At 43.9% G+C, this 18147-nt stretch overlaps 1 protein-coding gene across 1 annotated transcript; it reads right to left on the bottom strand.

Moving 5' to 3' along the window:
- Nucleotides 1-684: 684 nt before the first annotated feature.
- On the bottom strand, nucleotides 685-16243 carry RPF1 (ribosome production factor 1 homolog). The gene is made up of 10 exons (XM_075832929.1): nucleotides 16032-16243; nucleotides 13565-14129; nucleotides 12269-12325; nucleotides 10871-10951; nucleotides 6009-6104; nucleotides 5589-5742; nucleotides 5338-5420; nucleotides 3509-3690; nucleotides 2711-2837; nucleotides 685-1418 (listed from the first exon to the last, which is right to left on the bottom strand). The coding sequence occupies exons 2-10, from the start codon at nucleotides 13793-13795 to the stop codon at nucleotides 1377-1379; spliced, it is 1053 nt and encodes a 350-aa protein (XP_075689044.1). The 5' UTR covers nucleotides 13796-14129; nucleotides 16032-16243; the 3' UTR covers nucleotides 685-1376.
- Between the last annotated feature and the right edge of the window lie 1904 nt (nucleotides 16244-18147).

The raw sequence follows: 18147 nt of genomic DNA, 5'->3' as shown, positions 1-18147 counted from the left end.
TGTGTTATCTGGGTTTTTTTTTATATCGGTGGTCTGCAACCTGTGGTGGAATTGCATGACGGGAGTTGTAGTTGCAGATCACTGTTCTATGTGGACTGGTATGGTTGCCTATTTCTTGCCAAAAATAAGATCTAATCTAAGGACAGATGGGTGGGGATCCAACCTTGCTGAGATTGTGCACTCAGGTTTATTCCACATTAGTTAATTGGAAGGCCAAGTTCACATGGGTTGGATACGCTGCATATAAACCACACAGCGTATCAGACCTGGAACCCGCAGTACATTCCATCTTAGTGGTGCATTTTTTTTCAGACAATTTCCACTGCGGAACGTAGCAGCAAGATGCTCACACTTACATAGGCCATTGTTATGGCGACTCCGACCTCCCTAGGAGGTGATGCTGCACCAGCATGGGATGTAACATCATCCCAGGAGGCTGGCCCTCTGATGTCATCCAGGCTGGCCTTCTGGGATGACATCACCCCCATGTGACCACCGCTACAGCCTGTGCATGCAGTTTCTGCACAGAATTCAGTTGCAAAAATTCCACACCGTTTACGCTACATGGGGACTCGGCCTAAAGCTTGGAGTATTGGCTTTGATTCCATATGGATTTCACTTACCTAGTGCACTGTCCAGGAATGCAGCACTTACATGGGAGAATCAATCTGAAAACACTAGAAATTCAGCTTTTTACATTGCCTTTAATAAACTGATTTTTTTTTTTAAATGGAGGTAGCACATTTAAAAATTAAGTGGTTTATTAACTTTCCAAGATAGTGAAGCCAGGATTGAAGACAATTGGAATTGGTTTTATTACATATTCTGAGCTGAGAATGTCATAGTCCAAACTATCTGTACATACCATCTGACTGAGGAGATCTTTATGTAAATAGAGTAGAATTTCCAAAGTTAGACTTCGTTCACACCTGTGTGTTTCTGTTGGAGCAGAATAGATATCGGAAGCGCCAATTCTATTGCAAGATGGACACCACAGGTGGCCAACAGTACCCATTAAATTTAATAGGTTCTGTTCGGGTGTCTGCGCTTCTACTGGAAACAAGGCAGTACGCTGCGCTATTGTTTCCCGTATTTTCAGCTGGTTCTGTAACAGAAGCCTCTAACCGAGCGTCCAATGCAGAAGTGAACGAGGCCTATACTGTGATGTTCCAGCTACTCAATGCGATGTTATAAACAGGAAAATGTCGTCATCTGTTTTAGGTCCCATTTATTCCACCAGTGGGAAATAGATTTTATCTTCTACAGTCTTTTTCCCTCCATTTCCACCAGTGGGCACTACTGAAGAGTCTGCAGGTCAGTCCATTATAGATGGTAAAAGCTTGCCTGCTGCTCCAACCACAGGATGAAAAGTCTGCTCATAAGTGGAATTTTCTTCTATTTGTGTCCATTTCATGTCGCTATAAAAGGGCAGAGAATAAAATGAGATTAAAATTTTTTTTATATTTTATATATAATGAGTGGTCAATCTTGCAGCTTTTATCAGTGTAGTTACAATGAGAAATGACCTATTGAATGCAGAGCTATTTAACCCTTTTAAAGCTATGTAAACCTTTGAACGCTTTGTTATATTTTAAAAACGTATCATTAAATTTGAACAACTTTGTAATTGGTTTTTATTAAAAAAATTACTTTTTAAGATACAGCATTCATGTATCCTGGGAACATAGCAGCTATATCTTGTGCTCAAACCCATCAGGTCTGCAAGACTGACAGCAGGTCCTGCGTTTTGAACTTGTGATCAATATCAGACGGATCCTGTCGCGGATGGAAACTATTCTCCCTATTAGTCCAGCATAGGGAGAATATTGTCAATCGAGAGGCTGGGTGGCAGATTCTAATAATATACTTGGGACTCACACCTGCGGCACTGGCCGTGCGACACATTTATAAGCCATTAATACAACTAAACTACGTAACATTAAAGAGTTCTCCCATCAGAGACGTTTGACATATCCACAGGATAGATCAGATAGGTGTCCTCTAAGCCCCTGTTCCACTACTCTGTGTGGTGGCTGGATCGTGTGATTACAGAAACAGCATAGCTCACTGAGCCGTTTCCTTATCTCCCATAAAACTGAATGGTAGTTACGGAAACAGTGTAGCTCGAATGCTACGCTGCTTCTGTAATGGCCATTCACTACATTGCAAGTCACGGAAACAGCTTAGTGAGCTATGCGGTTTCCATAATTCATGGATGGGAATCACACAATTCAGTCACAACACACAGCAGTAGAACAGGGTTTAGGGGCTTTAATGCCAGATGATCACTATTAACAGTAATCTGCATACAGAGGAATGCTGGGGGACACCAATTGTCTACCCTGCCTGCTCCTCTCCCCCACGTGACAGTCATCGCAACATCACTGGTGTCCATAACATTGGCCTGAACGCAGGTAGGAAACATTCAGGTCCTACTGCTATACATTACATTAGTGGTCAGGGAGGGGACAAATAAATAGTGACTTCCCTTTTTCTAAAATTAAGTGCAGGTGCAACAAACCTACACTGTAAGATACATAATATAAGTATATACAAAATATCTACATTTAAGGATTGAATTTTGATACAAAAATGTACAGCTCCTCTGCCACTACAGAAAACACAAGCATCAAAACGGCCTCATCCTTGTAATCACACGGCTAGGGAGGCCTCACATTGGAGAAGTTTCCCACCACCACACATCTCTTACCTTGTGAACCCACTCGTATTCTCCATACTTTGAATCAAATGTTCCCTTCTGGAGAGACCTCAGCTTCAATGTAAATCGTGGACCGAGCTCTTGAATTCCCACTTTCTTTTCACTCTTAAAAATGTATCTGCAAACAAAATAGCATCACAGATTTACTGTCTGTGGGTATAATCACATTGTGCTCGCGGTGTATGTTGGATGTAGCCTCCGTTGTAAGCTATATAGGGATACAGCGGCATTTGTCACCCATAGGCCCCCCATGTTTAAAAAAAATAAACTAAAAAACGTACACGTGGTATACTTCTTTTGACTGGATGTCTCTCCATGGAATAAGGCCCCATGCACACGACCGTGCCCGCAATCACAGCCCGCGATTGCGGGTACGGCCAGCCGCTGACTGACAGCCGCATTTTCGGGCCGTGCTCCCATACAAAGAATGGGAGCAGGGCCCGCAAAATGCAAAAGAACGGCCATGTTCCATAATTCCCGGAACCTTTCCACGGCACGGACACCCTTCCATAGTGCTACGGAAAGGTGTCAGTGTTCAATGAAAGTGAATGGCTCCGTTTTTGCGGTCCGCAAAAACAGAGGTTTTTTACGGTCGTGTGCATGAGGCCTAAGTCGACTGACATATCACCCTGATGGATTCCAAAAAGACACTCGGGTAAATGAGGCCCAATGGATACGCCAATCGTGCGCTGCAAACGCAGTGTGCCTATACCTTGTATTGTAATAACTTATAGTAACTATATATTACCTTTAGCAAGGGATAACGGTAAACTGGAAGCACAAAATTACCTGTGGTATCTAAAAAAGATGTAATCCCGCTGGTTGTGGAAAGTTGCCACTTGTCTTCCTGTAAACTGGGGATCGTGTGGGTAGAGGGAGGCAAACATGCGACCGATGGAGTGACCCAGTCGAGTGGTGAAGTTATTTAAGATGACTTCTGGTTGGTGCTCTGTTGGTTCCTTTCCTTTTCTCTGTAAATAGTAAAAATTAGAATTCAGGCCAATGATATCAGGCACAAAAGGAAATGCATGCGTGTACAATGTCTATTTATATATACTCATGATTTGAGGAGCGTTGAAGCCATTGTGCCCTGCCCTCTGGGCGAGTACTAGATCGTGTACAAATAGCTTGTCTTTTGCCTCTACGGACATTCACCGCATGGGGGGGGGGGTCCAAAAATGAGCAACTCCTTTAAATCCACAATGTAATATACAAATGTAATGCTTAACCCCTTGACGCACCATCACGTCATGGTGCAGGGGGGAGATGTATGGAGCGTGCTCACAGGCTGAGCGCGCTCCCATATGGTGTGGGTGTCAGCTGTGTTTTACAGCCGACACCCGGGAGTAACGGCAGGAACAAAAGTTCCTGGCCGTTTAACTCCTCAAAAGCTGCTGTCAATTGCAACCGCAGCATCTGAGGCGTTAGAGAGGGGGGCGCCCCCCTCCGACAGCTCATCGGCTTTACACTGCAATAGATTAGTCCCCTAGGGGGACTAATGAAATGTTTTAAAAAAAGTTAAATAAAAAGTTTTCAGTAGTGAAAAAATAAAAACATTTTTTAAACAGTTCAAACAAAAAAAACAACCCCCCCATTTTTCCTCTAAAGTAATGTAAAAAATAAAAACAAAATTGGTATTTCTGCATCCGTAAAAGTCCAAACCATAACAATATAGCATTATTTAATTTGCATGGTGAACACCATAACAAAAAATAAATGACTCAGTTTTTTGGTCAACTTTGCGAAAAAAAAAAAAAAAAAAAAAAGTAATAAAAAGTGATCAAAGAGTTGTATGTACCAAAAAATTGTACCAATAAAAGCCACACCTCGTGGCGTAAAAATTAAGCCCTCACAACGCTCAATTGACTAATTTAATTAAAAAAAAATAAAAAAAAGTTATGGCTTACAGAACGTGGTGACACAAATCATTTTTTTTTTTCTAACAAATAGTTTTTTCTTTGTAAAAGGAGTAAGGCTGGGTTCACACGAGCATGTTCGGTCCGTAATGGACGGAACATATTTCGGCCGCAAGTCCCGGACCGAACACAGTGCAGGGAGCCTGGCTCCTAACATCATAGTTATGTACGACGCTAGGAGTCCCTGCCTCGCCGTGGAACTACTATCCCGTACTGAAAACATGATTACCATACGGGACAGTTGTCCTGCAGCGAGGGAGGGACTCCTAGCATCGTACATAACTATGATGCTAGGAGCCCGGCTCCCTGCACTGTGTTCGGTCCGGGACTTGCGGCCAAAATATGTTCCGTCCATTACGGACCGAACATGCTCGTGTGAATCCAGCCTAAAACATTAAGGTGAGATCAATACAGATATCGACCTCGCCCACTCGAGGGCTGCTCCCTGCTCAGTTTATTTATTTCCATGCAGCCCCGTAAAAAGGTCACTGCATCAGAATAAAGCCCGTTAGTGTCCGCCATAAAAACACGGGTGGTCACTAACGGGTTAATCTGTAAGGATCATCGATGAGAAAAACGCTCTGGCCACTCGATTAGAAAATGACAGTCCTAATGTGAATTCTTTGCGCAGCACTCAAATATTTTACATTTAATAAAATTATAAACCAATAAGATATCCCATTCAAACAAGACCAAACCTACCTTGATTTCTTTGCGCAGGCGCACGTTACTCATCTTGAAATGAGCCGTCGGCCCATCAGGCAAATGACTGAGGATTAGACCATCTAGGGGTCGGCGTTAAAGACACAACTGGAAAAGAAGCCCTGAAAATACATGGTGCCGTGTAGTGCTACCTGCTCATCTCTTCATCATGTACAACTACTGACATGGAATAATCAGATGTATCCACGTCCTCTGAAAGGACAGGAGGAAAACGTTGCTTGAAAGGATACTGGGAACTTTCCGATCTTCATTGAGGATAATGAGGTCTGTAAAATCTTTTGCTATACACTGCGGGATAATCTTCTTCAGCGGGAGACCCCTCCTGTAATACACATGCGAGTTGGGTATAATGGAAGACAGCTGCTCTGTAAACCGGACTGCACGCTGGAAGAGAAAAAAAATACTTCATATCATTACACACCATAAGGAGGAAACCAGACGTCTCCTAGCAGTTGGGGTACTACTAAGCCCAGCATGACCCTACAAGCTATTGGATGGTCAAGTCATGAATAATGTGTGTTAAAACAAAGTATAAAAAGTGACAGACTAATCTATATAGTGACTATGTGTGCAACAAATATGTAACACGAGACACAATGAGTATCACATAAGCAACTGGAGAATGAATAAAGAGGTCAGAGGCTTCTTACACCACGGGGCCGATCGGACGTTGTAATGAGGATCTTGGGTTGAGTCTGTCTGTTAAAATAAGGCGCAAACTCATCTGTAGCTTCATCATAAGCCACCTAGAATGAGAAGAGACGAGAGCGTTAACCATCACAGCACAAATCCTGATGATCAGCCACAAACTGCTGACTATAGGAGTTCTCTACAAAAATTGTTTTGGCCCAGATTTTGATGCATCTCGTTCGTAGGCCAGGAATCCGAACACAGGTGACTTAACCCTTTCCCCGTCACTTTGTCAGGAAAAGTTTTTTTTTTTTTTTTAAAAGATGGCTCCCGTTCAGAAGCCGAGGGACCCAGACGCAATGCTTACGATCGGAGACATTTCTGATCGCAAGCATTTAGCCCCTCGGATGCCGTTGTCAGATGTGACCACCGGCATCGGAGGGGATTTTACTTTCCCTTCGGGGCCGGTCACCGACTCCCGAATGGTGAGATTGCGGGAGCCAGTGTGTTCCTCTAGCAGCTGGGAGCCTTGTGAACACCATCAGCACTGCTATAGGAAGATTACTATTGAGACCTGCCTGTGGCCCTAGGGGGGGCTAATAATAATAATAATAATAATCTTTATTTATATAGCGCCAACATATTACGCAGCACTTTACAATTTAGAGGGAACATGAAACAAACAATATCAGACATTACATAGTGACAAAGTTCATTTACAATTCAAACCTGGGGAGTGAGGACCCTGCTCGCAAGAGCTTACAATCTATGAGGACATAAGGGAGACACAAAGTGTAATAGTGTTTGTTCTGTACAATGGTCCGGCCATTTTTATACACATGCGGTAGTAACATAAAGCTGCATGAGCCGGTCACCAGCCAGTATCCGTGTATGACGGACACGAAGAGAAGGAGTGTGAGGGAATCTTATTCTGATGACTAATCTAAATGGAGGGCCATGGAAAGGAGTCAGATTAGGGAATGTTATAGGCCTGTCTAAATAGATGTGTTTTCAGGGCACGTTTAAAACTGTGGATATTGGGAATTAATCTGATTGTCTGGGGTAGCGCATTCCAGAGGACGGGTGCAGCACGAGAGAAATCCTGGAGACGGTAGTGGGAGGTTCGGATTATGGAGGATTTTAATCTAAGGTCGTTGGCAGAACGTAGAGACGGAGTAGGGTGGTAGACAGAGATGAGGGAGGAGATGTAAGGAGGTGCAGCACTGTGGAGAGCTTTGTGGGTGAGAGTAATAAGTTTGAATTTTATTCGGAAGGGGATGGGCAACCAGTGCAGTGACTGGCACAGATTAGAGGCGTTGGTGTAGCGGTTGGTCATAAAGATGAGCCTGGCTGCTGCATTGAGGATAGATTGGAGAGGGGAGAGTTTAGTGAGGGGAAGACCGACTAGTAATGAGTTACAGTAGTCAAGACGAGAGTGAATCAGAGCAACAATGAGAGTTTTGGCGGTTTCCTCCGTAAGAAAAGAGCGGATTCTGTAGATGTTTTTGAGGTGAAAATGACAGGAGCGTGAAAGTGATTGTATGTGAGGAGTAAAGGAAAGATTTGAGTCAAAAATAACCCCGAGACAGCGGGCGTGCTGCTTAGGAGTTATGATAGTGCCACACACAGAGATGGAGACATCAGGTTTAGGGAGGTTAGTAGATGGTGGGAACACAAGGAGCTCAGTTTTAGAAAGATTCAGTTTCAGATAGAGAGAGGACATGATGTTAGAGACAGCGGACAGACAATCACTGGTGTTCTGTATTAGAGCAGGGGTGATGTCACGGGAAGAGGTATATAATTGGGTGTCATCAGCGTAGAGATGGTACTGGAAGCCAAATCTGCTGATGGTTTGTCCAATAGGAGCTGTGTAGAGAGAAAAGAGGAGCGGACCTAGGACTGATCCCTGAGGAACCCCGATATCAAGGGGAAGAGGAGAAGAAGTGGAACCAGCAAATGACACACTGAATGAGCGGTCAGAGAGATAGGAGCAAAACCAAGAGAGAGCCGCGTCCTTGAGGCCAATAGAGTGGAGCATGTTAAGTAGGAGTTTGTGGTCTACAGTGTCAAAGGCTGCAGAGAGATCCAAAAGAATCAGGAGAGAGGATTTACCGTCCGATTTAGCCGCCAAGAGATCATTTGAGACTTTAGTAAGGGCAGTTTCTGTGGAGTGTAGAGTGCGGAAACCAGATTGTAAGGGGTCAAGAATGGAGTTAGCAGAGAGATAGCGGATAAGGCGAGAGTAGACCAAGCGTTCCAGGAGTTTGGAGATGAAGGGCAGATTAGAGACTGGTTGGTAGTTAGCAGCGCTGGATGGGTCAAGTGTTGGTTTTTTCAATAATGGGTTTATAATGGCATGTTTAAAAGCGGAGGGAAAGATACCAGAGGAAAGAGAGAGGTTAAATATTTTAGTCAGGTGACTAGTGACAGCTGGGGAGAGGGACTGGAGGAGGTGTGAGGGGACAGGATCACTAGGGCAGGTAGTAGGACGAGAAGAAGAGAGGAGCCTCGAGACTTCTTCTTCAGTTATTGGGTCAAATGCTGAGAGTGAAGAAGAGGGAGTGCGGGGGGGAAGGGGATCGATGTTACTAGGGGACTGGGAGTTAATATCATGCCGGATGTTGTCAATTTTAACTTTAAAATAATTGGCCAGGTCTTCAGCACTGAGATCTGTGATTGGCGTCTGCACTTTAGGACTAAGGAGGGAGTGAAAAGTATCAAAGAGGCGTTTTGGATTATTAGATAGTGTGGAGATGAGAGAAGTGAAGTAGACTTGTTTGGCGCGGTGAAGGGCAGAGTTGTAAGTTTTGAGCATAAATTTGTAATGGAGGAAATCTGCTGACATGTGCGATTTTCTCCACAGTCGTTCGGCACATCTCAAGCACCGCTGAAGAAAGCGGGATTGAGGCGTGTGCCAGGGTTGTCGTCGTCTTTGTCGGGTGGTTCGGAGTGTAGTGGGGGCTGCTTCATCCAATGCATTTTTGAGAGTGTTATTATAAAGTTTGGCAGCCAGATTGGGACAGGAGAGGGAAGAGATAGGGGACAATGAGGACTGTAGACTGTCTATGAGTTTCACAGTGTTAATGGCATGTAGATTTCTGTATGTCTGATACGTAGGGATGACCTGAGGAGGCAGAGAATATTTGATAGTAAAGCAGAGAAGATTGTGGTCAGAAAGCGGGAGAGGAGAGTTAATAAAGTCAGAAACTGAGCAGAGCCGAAAGAAGACCAGGTCAAGTGAATGCCCGTCTTCATGTGCGCTGACGCTCCATTCAAAACCTATGGGAATGACAAACAGCCAAGTACAGCGCTCGGCTGTTTCCGTCATCCTCATAGATAGTGAATGGAGCGTTGGGCGCATGCTTGAACGCCATTCCATTCCCCCCCCCCTTTCCCTAGATCACAAAGATAAACAAACACATTATGTATCCCTGCGTCTGAAACCGCCTGGACTATAAAAATAATTTATCCAATATGGTGAACACCGTAGTGGGAAAAGAAGTTAAAATTGGCCGAAGCGCTGTTTTTTTGCCACTCCAACCAGCCCAAAAAAATTGAATAATAATAAAAAAAAAAAAAAAAAAAAAAAAAAAAAAACAACCTTACACAGCTCTGTACACGGAAATATAAAAAAAAAAAAAGAGTTAGGGGGCGGTCACAATATGGCAATGCAAAACATTTTTAGTCTTTCAAACTTTTTTTTTTTTTTTTTTTAAAGGTACTAAAACATACAAACTATATAAATTTGGTATCCCCCGTGATCGTACTGACCCGCAGAATAAAGTTAACGTGTTATTTTCAACGTAAAGTAAACACCCTAAAATCGAAAACCATAAGATAATGGCGGAATTGCCGTTTTTCTCCAATTTCACCCCACTCAATTTTTTCCAGCTTCCCAGTACATCGCACACAATATTAGATGGTACCATCAGAAAGTAAAACTTGTCCCGTAAAAATGAAGCCCTCATATGGCTGTGTCAATAAAAAAAAAAAAATTTTTTTTTAATGACTTTTTAAAAGGTGGAGAGGAAAAAACAAAGCATAAAAACACAAATCAGTCTGGTCCTGAAAGTGTGAAGTGTTTTTTTTTTGTGTACAAATCAGATTAAGGACAAAAATCACACACAGTTTTTGATGCATTTTTATTTTAACAAAACACACGATCGGATCCAAAGGAAGGAGATGCATCAGTTTTTTCTTTATACCTTTCCTAAACCAAGCCAAAAACTGCAGCAAAACTGTGTGTGTGCGATCCCGGCCTAAAGCATGTAAAATATATTGATATATAGGTAAGGGAATTGTACACTTATATAAGATGTGAAATATAAGCTTCTGTTTAAGAAAATATTTCCGTTCTTATTTATACAAAATATACTCGAAAACATGGACACGATTAAAGGGTTATCCTCAAAATCATAAATGATCACCTATCCATAGGATATGAGATCCCCCAACGATCATGAGAACAGGGATCTCGAACCCCTAATTGCTCTTCATTGCTCGACCACAGTGAGGACGACATTCAATTGAGCAGTGGTCGAGCACGCGCGCTGACGCTCCATTCAAAACCTATGGGAATGACAAACAGCCAAGTACAGCGCTCGGCTGTTTCCGTCATCCTCATAGATAGTGAATGGAGCGTTGGGCGCATGCTTGAACGCCATTCCATTCAAGCTCCTCCTCAACGCGGACTGTGCAGGTTAGAAGGATCTGGGGATTTCAGGACCACCGTTCTCACAATCGGTGGGGGTCCCAGCGATCAGAAAATCATCACCTCTCCTTTTAGGAATACCCCTTGAATAGCATCCTCAGAAAGGTTCCCACCAAGAGAACTTGGCGAAGCAGCTACTGCCCTATGATGATAAAACGTAACAGAATTTACCTCTTCATCCGCTGGATCTACAGTCGTTTCATCATAGACTCGCTGGTTTTCAATAGTTTTGGGTACAGCTTTTGGTGGAGCCTATACAATAAAAAAATTAAAAAAAGATGAACATTTTATAAATGTGCAGAAAACAATATAATGTAAGTTCACCTTAGTGCAAAATAAGCGATCAGCCTAAGGGCTTGTCTACACGTAACAGAATTGCTGCATATTTTCCGTCCGGTAGCAGCAAAGTGGGTGAGATTTAACAAATATCCACACGCTGCGTAAAGATTCAGACATGAATTTCACCTGTGGCATGTCCATTCCTGCTGCGGAAAGTGGACTGAAGTGCTGCGTTTTTCAGAGGAGATGTCACCATCTCCCAACATTGAAAAAAAGGCAGCAAAATCCGCAACATTTTTTGCAGTAAAAAAACGCAGGAAACGTCTGCTAGTATAAACGGAAGTGTGCAGAAATTTTTGGCAGCAATTCCGTTACGTGTGGACAAGCCCTTACAGCCCTCTCAATCAGCCCCAAAAGTGGCTGACACCAGCAAGGAATGGACCAGGAGAAGACGACTAGGCAAAGGTGGGCAACCCGGAAAGTTCTTGCATTGAAAAACAAAGTGACAGCAGCATAGTTGCTTAGCATTTAATTTTGGGCCGTCTACATGGAGGTCCTCTACCCTTAGGCGGTGTTCACACCGTGTCTGATGAGCACATTCATCATACGATAAGCGGATTGTGTCCATAGAACCAACGAATGTCAAAAGAGTCTCCTTTTATACCTTTCTATACAGTTGCACATACACAGCCCTGTATACGTGTTTTTTTGGTTTGTTTTCTAAACATAGCAGCCTATGCATGCAACTCTATGTGTGTCAAACTTAAACCATCAATGCAATGTGGAGAGCGCTTAACTGGTACAATCTATACATTTTTATATGAAACACAATAATCCAAACTATATGATAATCTGACACATACCAGATTAAGGCCCAGTTCACACAGTTTTTTTTTTTACTCTGAATTTAATGCAGAAACGGTGTCGGAGTTAGCAGCAAAAAAAAAAAAACGGCCAAAAATCGCCTCCCACTGATTTCAAGGGGAGGCAGAGGAGTTTTTTTCCGCAGCGGTGTTTAGGCAGTCGCAGTAAAAATAATTTGTTTTTTTTTAAAAAAGCAGCATGATCTTTCTTGCCGTTTTTCCCTCCTCTGACCCCCTATTAAAATCAATGGGGGGCAGAGAAATAGTTTTTCTCTGCGTTTTCCTGCCCCCCGGGCATTGCAGGCAGACCTTAAGACGTTTTACTGTACATGTGGAGACTGGTCAATATAGTGCTAAAGTCTTCGGTGGGAGCCCCTTTAATGTTTTCACTTCTTCCTCCTATATGATATGAAGGATCACAGCATACCTTGTCCCCCAGCGCGTCTCTCTCCTTCTTGCGTTTCTTCCTTAGAGCAAGCTTCTCCTGCAAGAAAATGACAAATGCGTCACTACAAGAAACTAAACACACACATACATATATATATATTTACCATTTACAAAACATTAACCTAAAAGAAACAATGGATAAAATATTGGTTCTCTCTTTCAGATGCAGAGGAATCTTTTTTTCCCCCCCGGTGTACAGATAGAGTGGGTGGGTTTGGGGGGGCACGGACTTGTGCCAACATGGTTACCCTGACCACAGTGATCCAAGTCTGCTGTATACAGAGATGTGGAATTCGTTTTTTTTGCGTGCGCCGAGATATCTGGGGAAGGAGTCTCCATGTCCTTGTTGATCAATAGTAGTCACCAAGGGCAATACGTACATAGAGGCAGCCAATGAATCTGCTACAAGAAAGGATATGGCTCCGAACAGGTGGTCTCCAGCCCTGTTCCCCATGGATAATTAGTTTTTTTTCAACAGACACTTGTAAAAAAAGGGGGAACACAGACCAGAGGGCCCTTCTATTAAACAGAAATTAAAGGTCTGGGATTTGCCGATAGGCAAGGACATTAGACTAGCGTCCATGGGCAGCTATAGACCAATGCAGTGGGGCACGCGTAATAGCGCATGCCGGAAATGTGTACCATGGGTTTATAAACCTTAGAGGACGTGGCAGGAGTTTCCATAGCTGGGTTGGGGGTCTGCCAAGAAAACATCTCATTGTTTCAGCAACCCGTGGGGGCCTTAGCTTGCCAATTTACCACTGATCAAAACTCCTGACATGTCCAGATTATAATACCGGAGAATAGATACAGTTTAAATAGTTCTATCCGTTTAAAAGAAATTGAAACATTTTTATACAGAAGATGGAGGGGGGTGAATGAGAACGACAGGCCACAGCAGTCACGATGGGCACCGTATTCAGTAACAACGTTCCGCACCATTTCGAGGAATACGTCATGGTGACGTCACGATACTCCAATCGGTATAAGCAGAAGTACTCATACATGAAGCTTATATCTCCATAAATAAGACGGCAGCCGTGTCTCCACAATCTACGCTTTACAACCACATAGATTGTGTACACTAAACCTCTGCTTTAAAATTTAACATGGACAATACATGGAGCAGTTGCTTATGACAACCAATCAGACCACTGCTTTCATTTTTTCAGTGCAAGTGAAAAAATAAAAGCTGTGATCGGATTGGTTTCTATGGGTAACTGCCTCACTCCCAACCATTACGCACACATTAGCGGGGCAGCAGTCTCCATCTCACCTTCTTCTTCTCCATCTTCAGTTTCAGGAACATGAAGTGTCTGCGCTGCTTGTTCTTGATCTGAGACACGGAGAACGTAGGAGGGAAGGTAGCCCCCGGCTGCTGCTCCCCGTCGCCGGGCACGGGCAGCTCGCTACTACCGCTCGCCATATCGCTCCCCTCTGAGGCTTTACTTTTACTCTTTTTACGGTTTTTATTTTCCCCAGTCCCTGAGTTCTTTCCTGGTGCCATGTGGGAGCAGATACGGCACTTCCGGGACAGCTGACGCACTTCCGCTTCCGGGTTATTTTGTTGTCATGGCGACGAGGCCTAATAAAAATTGATGCAGAACAGCCCCTCGTTGCTGATCTATGATGATGCGTTATATAATTTCCAACACTCAAATTAGACTCTGTTCACATTTGGCTGGAAGACTCCTTAGCAAATGCTGTCAGATTTTACAGGAAGAATAGCACTGCATTCAGTGCTAATCTTCCAATCATCCAAACGGCGGAATCCGATGGACCGATCCGTCTCGTATTGGTGCTATCCTTTGTACAACGGAATCGTCACTGCGTCATGGTTTCTGTTATAAAGATACAGTCTTATAAAAAGTTTACTATTGGCACAAATCCACATGCAGTTACATGCGGATTTCACCCATACAGTACAATAAGTGAGGCCTTTCCATATAATAAAACAGCAGAGTATAAGGATTGGTTGGGATTTTCATTTCCACAGTAATTAAGTCACACCATTAGTGTCTCTGGGAGATACATAAATAACAGTGTTCTCACAGTGGTCGCAAAACTCTCCAAAAAATGGCTGAAAATGCCTCCCATTTATTTTAATGGGAGGCGGGGGCGGTTTTATCCTGCGAGCGGTAAAACCGGTTCGCGGGAGAAAGAAGGGACATACCCTATCTTCGGGCGTTTACGCCTCTGACCTCCCATTGACATTAATGGGAGGCAGAGAAAGCGTATTCCGCGGTGCTCAATGGCCGCGGGCGAAAATCGGCGTGCAGGCAGAGGAAAATCTGCTTCAAACTTCCAAACGGAATTTTGAGGCAGATTTTCCGCCTGCAAAAAACTCTGTGTGAACCCAGCCAAAGAAGCTCCAAATTAAAAGAAGCTTCATTTTCAGCTTCAAAAAACACCTGAAAATCAGAGGCTGTTTTCTCTGAAAACAGCTCCGTATTTTCAGACGTTTTTGAGTTTGCGTGTGAACATACCCTTATAGTTATGGCATTTAAAACTATGCAATCAGCCGATGAACGAGCGTTTGCTCGTTCATCCGCTGATCGTTGCACTGATTACACTTTGCAATTATCGGGAACGAGCGTTCTGTGAACGCTCGTTTCCCCGACAATTGGCCGGTATAAAAGGGCCTTAAAGAGGCTCTGTCACCAGATTTTGCAACCCCTATCTGCTATTGCAGCAGATCGGCGCTGCAATGTAGATTACAGTAACGTTTTTATTTTTTAAAAACGAGCATTTTTGGCCAAGTTATGACCATTTTTGTATTTATGCAAATGAGGCTCGCAAAAGTACAACTGGGCGTGTTTACAGTAAAAGTACAACTGGGCGTGTATTATGTGCGTACATCGGGGCGTTTTTACTTCTTTTACTAGCTGGGCGTTGTGTATAGAAGTATCATCCACTTCTCTTCAGAACGCCCAGCTTCTGGCAGTGCAGACACAGCGTGTTCTCGAGAGATCACGCTGTGACGTCACTCACTTCCTGCCCCAGGTCCTGCATCGTGTCGGCCACATCGGCACCAGAGGCTACAGTTGATTCTGCAGCAGCATCAGCTTTTGCAGGTAAGTAGCTACATCGACTTACCTGCAAACGCCGATGCTGCTGCAGAATCAACTGTATTCTCTGGTGCCGATGTGTCCTCGCTCGTCCGACACGATGCAGGACCTGGGGCAGGAGGTGAGTGACGTCACAGCGTGATCTCTGGAGAACACGCTGTGTGTCTGCACTGCCAGAAGCTGGGCGTTCTGAAGAGAAGTGGATGATACTTCTCGTCAGAACGCCCAGCTAGTAAAAGAAGTAAAAACGCCCCGATGTACGCACATAATACACGCCCACTTGGACTTTTACTTTAAACACGCCCAGTTGGACTTTAACAAGCCTCATTTGCATAAATACAAAAATGGTCATAACTTGGCCAAAAATGCTCGTTTTTTAAAAATAAAAACGTTACTGTAATCTACATTGCAGCGCCGATCTGCTGCAATAGCAGATAGGGGTTGCAAAATCTGGTGACAGAGCCTCTTTAAGTGCAAAACCACATATCAAATATTTTGTCCCTGTACAACCAAGACAGATAACAAAACATTGTGACATTTTACCAAATACATCATGGAGATCCTAGAAATGACATAATGAATAATTATAATATGCTGGAAAAGATAATGGTTTTATAGAAAATGGTGATAGATTATAATACTGCCTGTAGCTGTGGCAATGATGTGTTTACCCACACTTGCCAACTCTCCCAGAATATCCAAGAGACTCCTGAAAATATTCTCAACTCTCCCGTTCCTGCAGTCTTCCTCCGTCACCGGGGCTAACGTCAGGATGTTGTCTGCAGTGGTGCCCGGCAGGAAAAAAAAGGGGAGTGGTGAGTATTTCACGTCTGGTCTTGGGTCTGTAAAAATTTAGGCGGTCTGGTCTAGGGTCTGTATTCAGAGGATGCAGTCTGGAGTCTGCATTTGTTAGGGGGTCAGGTCTGAGGTGTGTATTTATCTAGTGGTCTGGTCTGGGATCTGCATTTGTTTAAGAAGTCTGGTCCGTGTTGTGTATTTGTGTGGGGGGCCTGGTGTCTATTTAGGGGATTTGGTCTGGGGTCTATTTGCTTAGGTGTCTGGTCTTGGGTCTATATTTAATTTGGGATGTGATGAAGGGGGTCATATGCACTATTTGTGATTCAAATGCCGTAATTTGGGGTCATTTCCTATATAATTGTGTCTACTACAGTGGGATAGTGGAATAAAAAAAAAAAAAATACTCCCTGCAGGTTAATCCATACCTCCCAACTTTCGAGTATTGCACAGAAAAAATGTTCCCCTGTTAAGCCACGCCTCTAACTCCTCCCAATCCCCTCCCATACACGTCCAGTTAAGCCCACACAGTATCATGCTCCCATAGTGACTCCCCACAGTATAATGCTTCCATAGAACCCCCTTACACAGTATAATGATCCTATAGCGGCCTCCACACAGTATAATGCTCCCATACTGCCCCACACAAAGTAAAATGCCTACATAGTGACTACCAAACAGTATAATGCCACCATAGCTGCCCCATACAGAAAAAAATCCCCCATAGATACGTCCATACAGTATAATGCCCACACAGATGCCCCATACAGTATAAGGCCCCATAGATGCCCCCATATTTTATAATGCCTCCACAGGTGCCCCCATACTGTATAATGCCACCTTAGCTGCCACCATGCAGTATAATGCCACATAGCTGCCCCATACAGTATAATGCCCCATCGCTGCCCCCATACAGTATAATGCCCCTTACCTGCCACCATACAGTATAATGCCCCAGAGTGCCTAATAAATATAAAAACTAATTACTCACCTAACCCCGTTCCCACGCCGAGTGGAGCAGATCCTTCTGCTCCTTCGCTCTGTGCTATGAGCGAAGGAGCAGAAGGATCTCCTCCACTCGGCGTGGGAATGGGGTTAGGTGAGTAATTAGTTTTTATATTTCTTATTAGGCACTATGGGGCATTATACTGTATGGTGGCAGGTAAGGGGTATTATACTGTATGGTGGCAGGTAAGGGGCATTATACTGCATGGTGGCAGCTATGGGGCATTATACTGTATGGTGGCAGGTAAGGGGTATTATACTGTATGGTGGCAGGTAAGGGGTATTATACTGTATGGTGGCAGGTAAGGGGCATTATACTGTATGGTGGCAGGTAAGGGGCATTATACTGTATGGTGGCAGGTAAGGGGTATTATACTGTATGGTGGCAGGTAAGGGGTATTATACTGTATGGTGGCAGGTAAGGGGTATTATACTGTATGGTGGCAGGTAAGGGGCATTATACTGTATGGTGGCAGGTATGGGGCATTATACTGTATGGTGGCAGGTAAGGGGTATTATACTGTATGGTGGCAGGTAAGGGGCATTATACTGCATGGTGGCAGCTATGGGGCATTATACTGTATGGTGGCAGGTAAGGGGTATTATACTGTATGGTGGCAGGTAAGGGGCATTATACTGTATGGTGGCAGGTAAGGGGCATTATACTGTATGGTGGCAGGTAAGGGGTATTATACTGTATGGTGGCAGGTCTGTCTGTGTATCTGTCTGTGCCGAGCTGCTCATGACCAGCGTTACTCTAGCGAATGGTGAAGCAGATACAGTTGAAACCGGGACATGCCATGTCTGGGACTGTCCCGCTGAATCCGGGACGGTTGCGAAGTATCATTGATGATTTTTGAGGGGTCCTTTCTTGAAATCCTTACCATTGTGAGCAGATGATTAGATAAATGTATACTTCAGGTAATCAGCTTGTAACCTTCATGCAAGCGCCATGTCAGATTTTTACACAAAAAACTAACCAGTCCTGAGG

Source organism: Rhinoderma darwinii, chromosome 7 (genome assembly GCF_050947455.1).
Source record: "Rhinoderma darwinii isolate aRhiDar2 chromosome 7, aRhiDar2.hap1, whole genome shotgun sequence".
NCBI lineage: Eukaryota > Metazoa > Chordata > Amphibia > Anura > Rhinodermatidae > Rhinoderma > Rhinoderma darwinii.
Note: the sequence above shows the minus strand (reverse complement) of the source record. Positions and strands in the feature narration are given on the sequence as shown.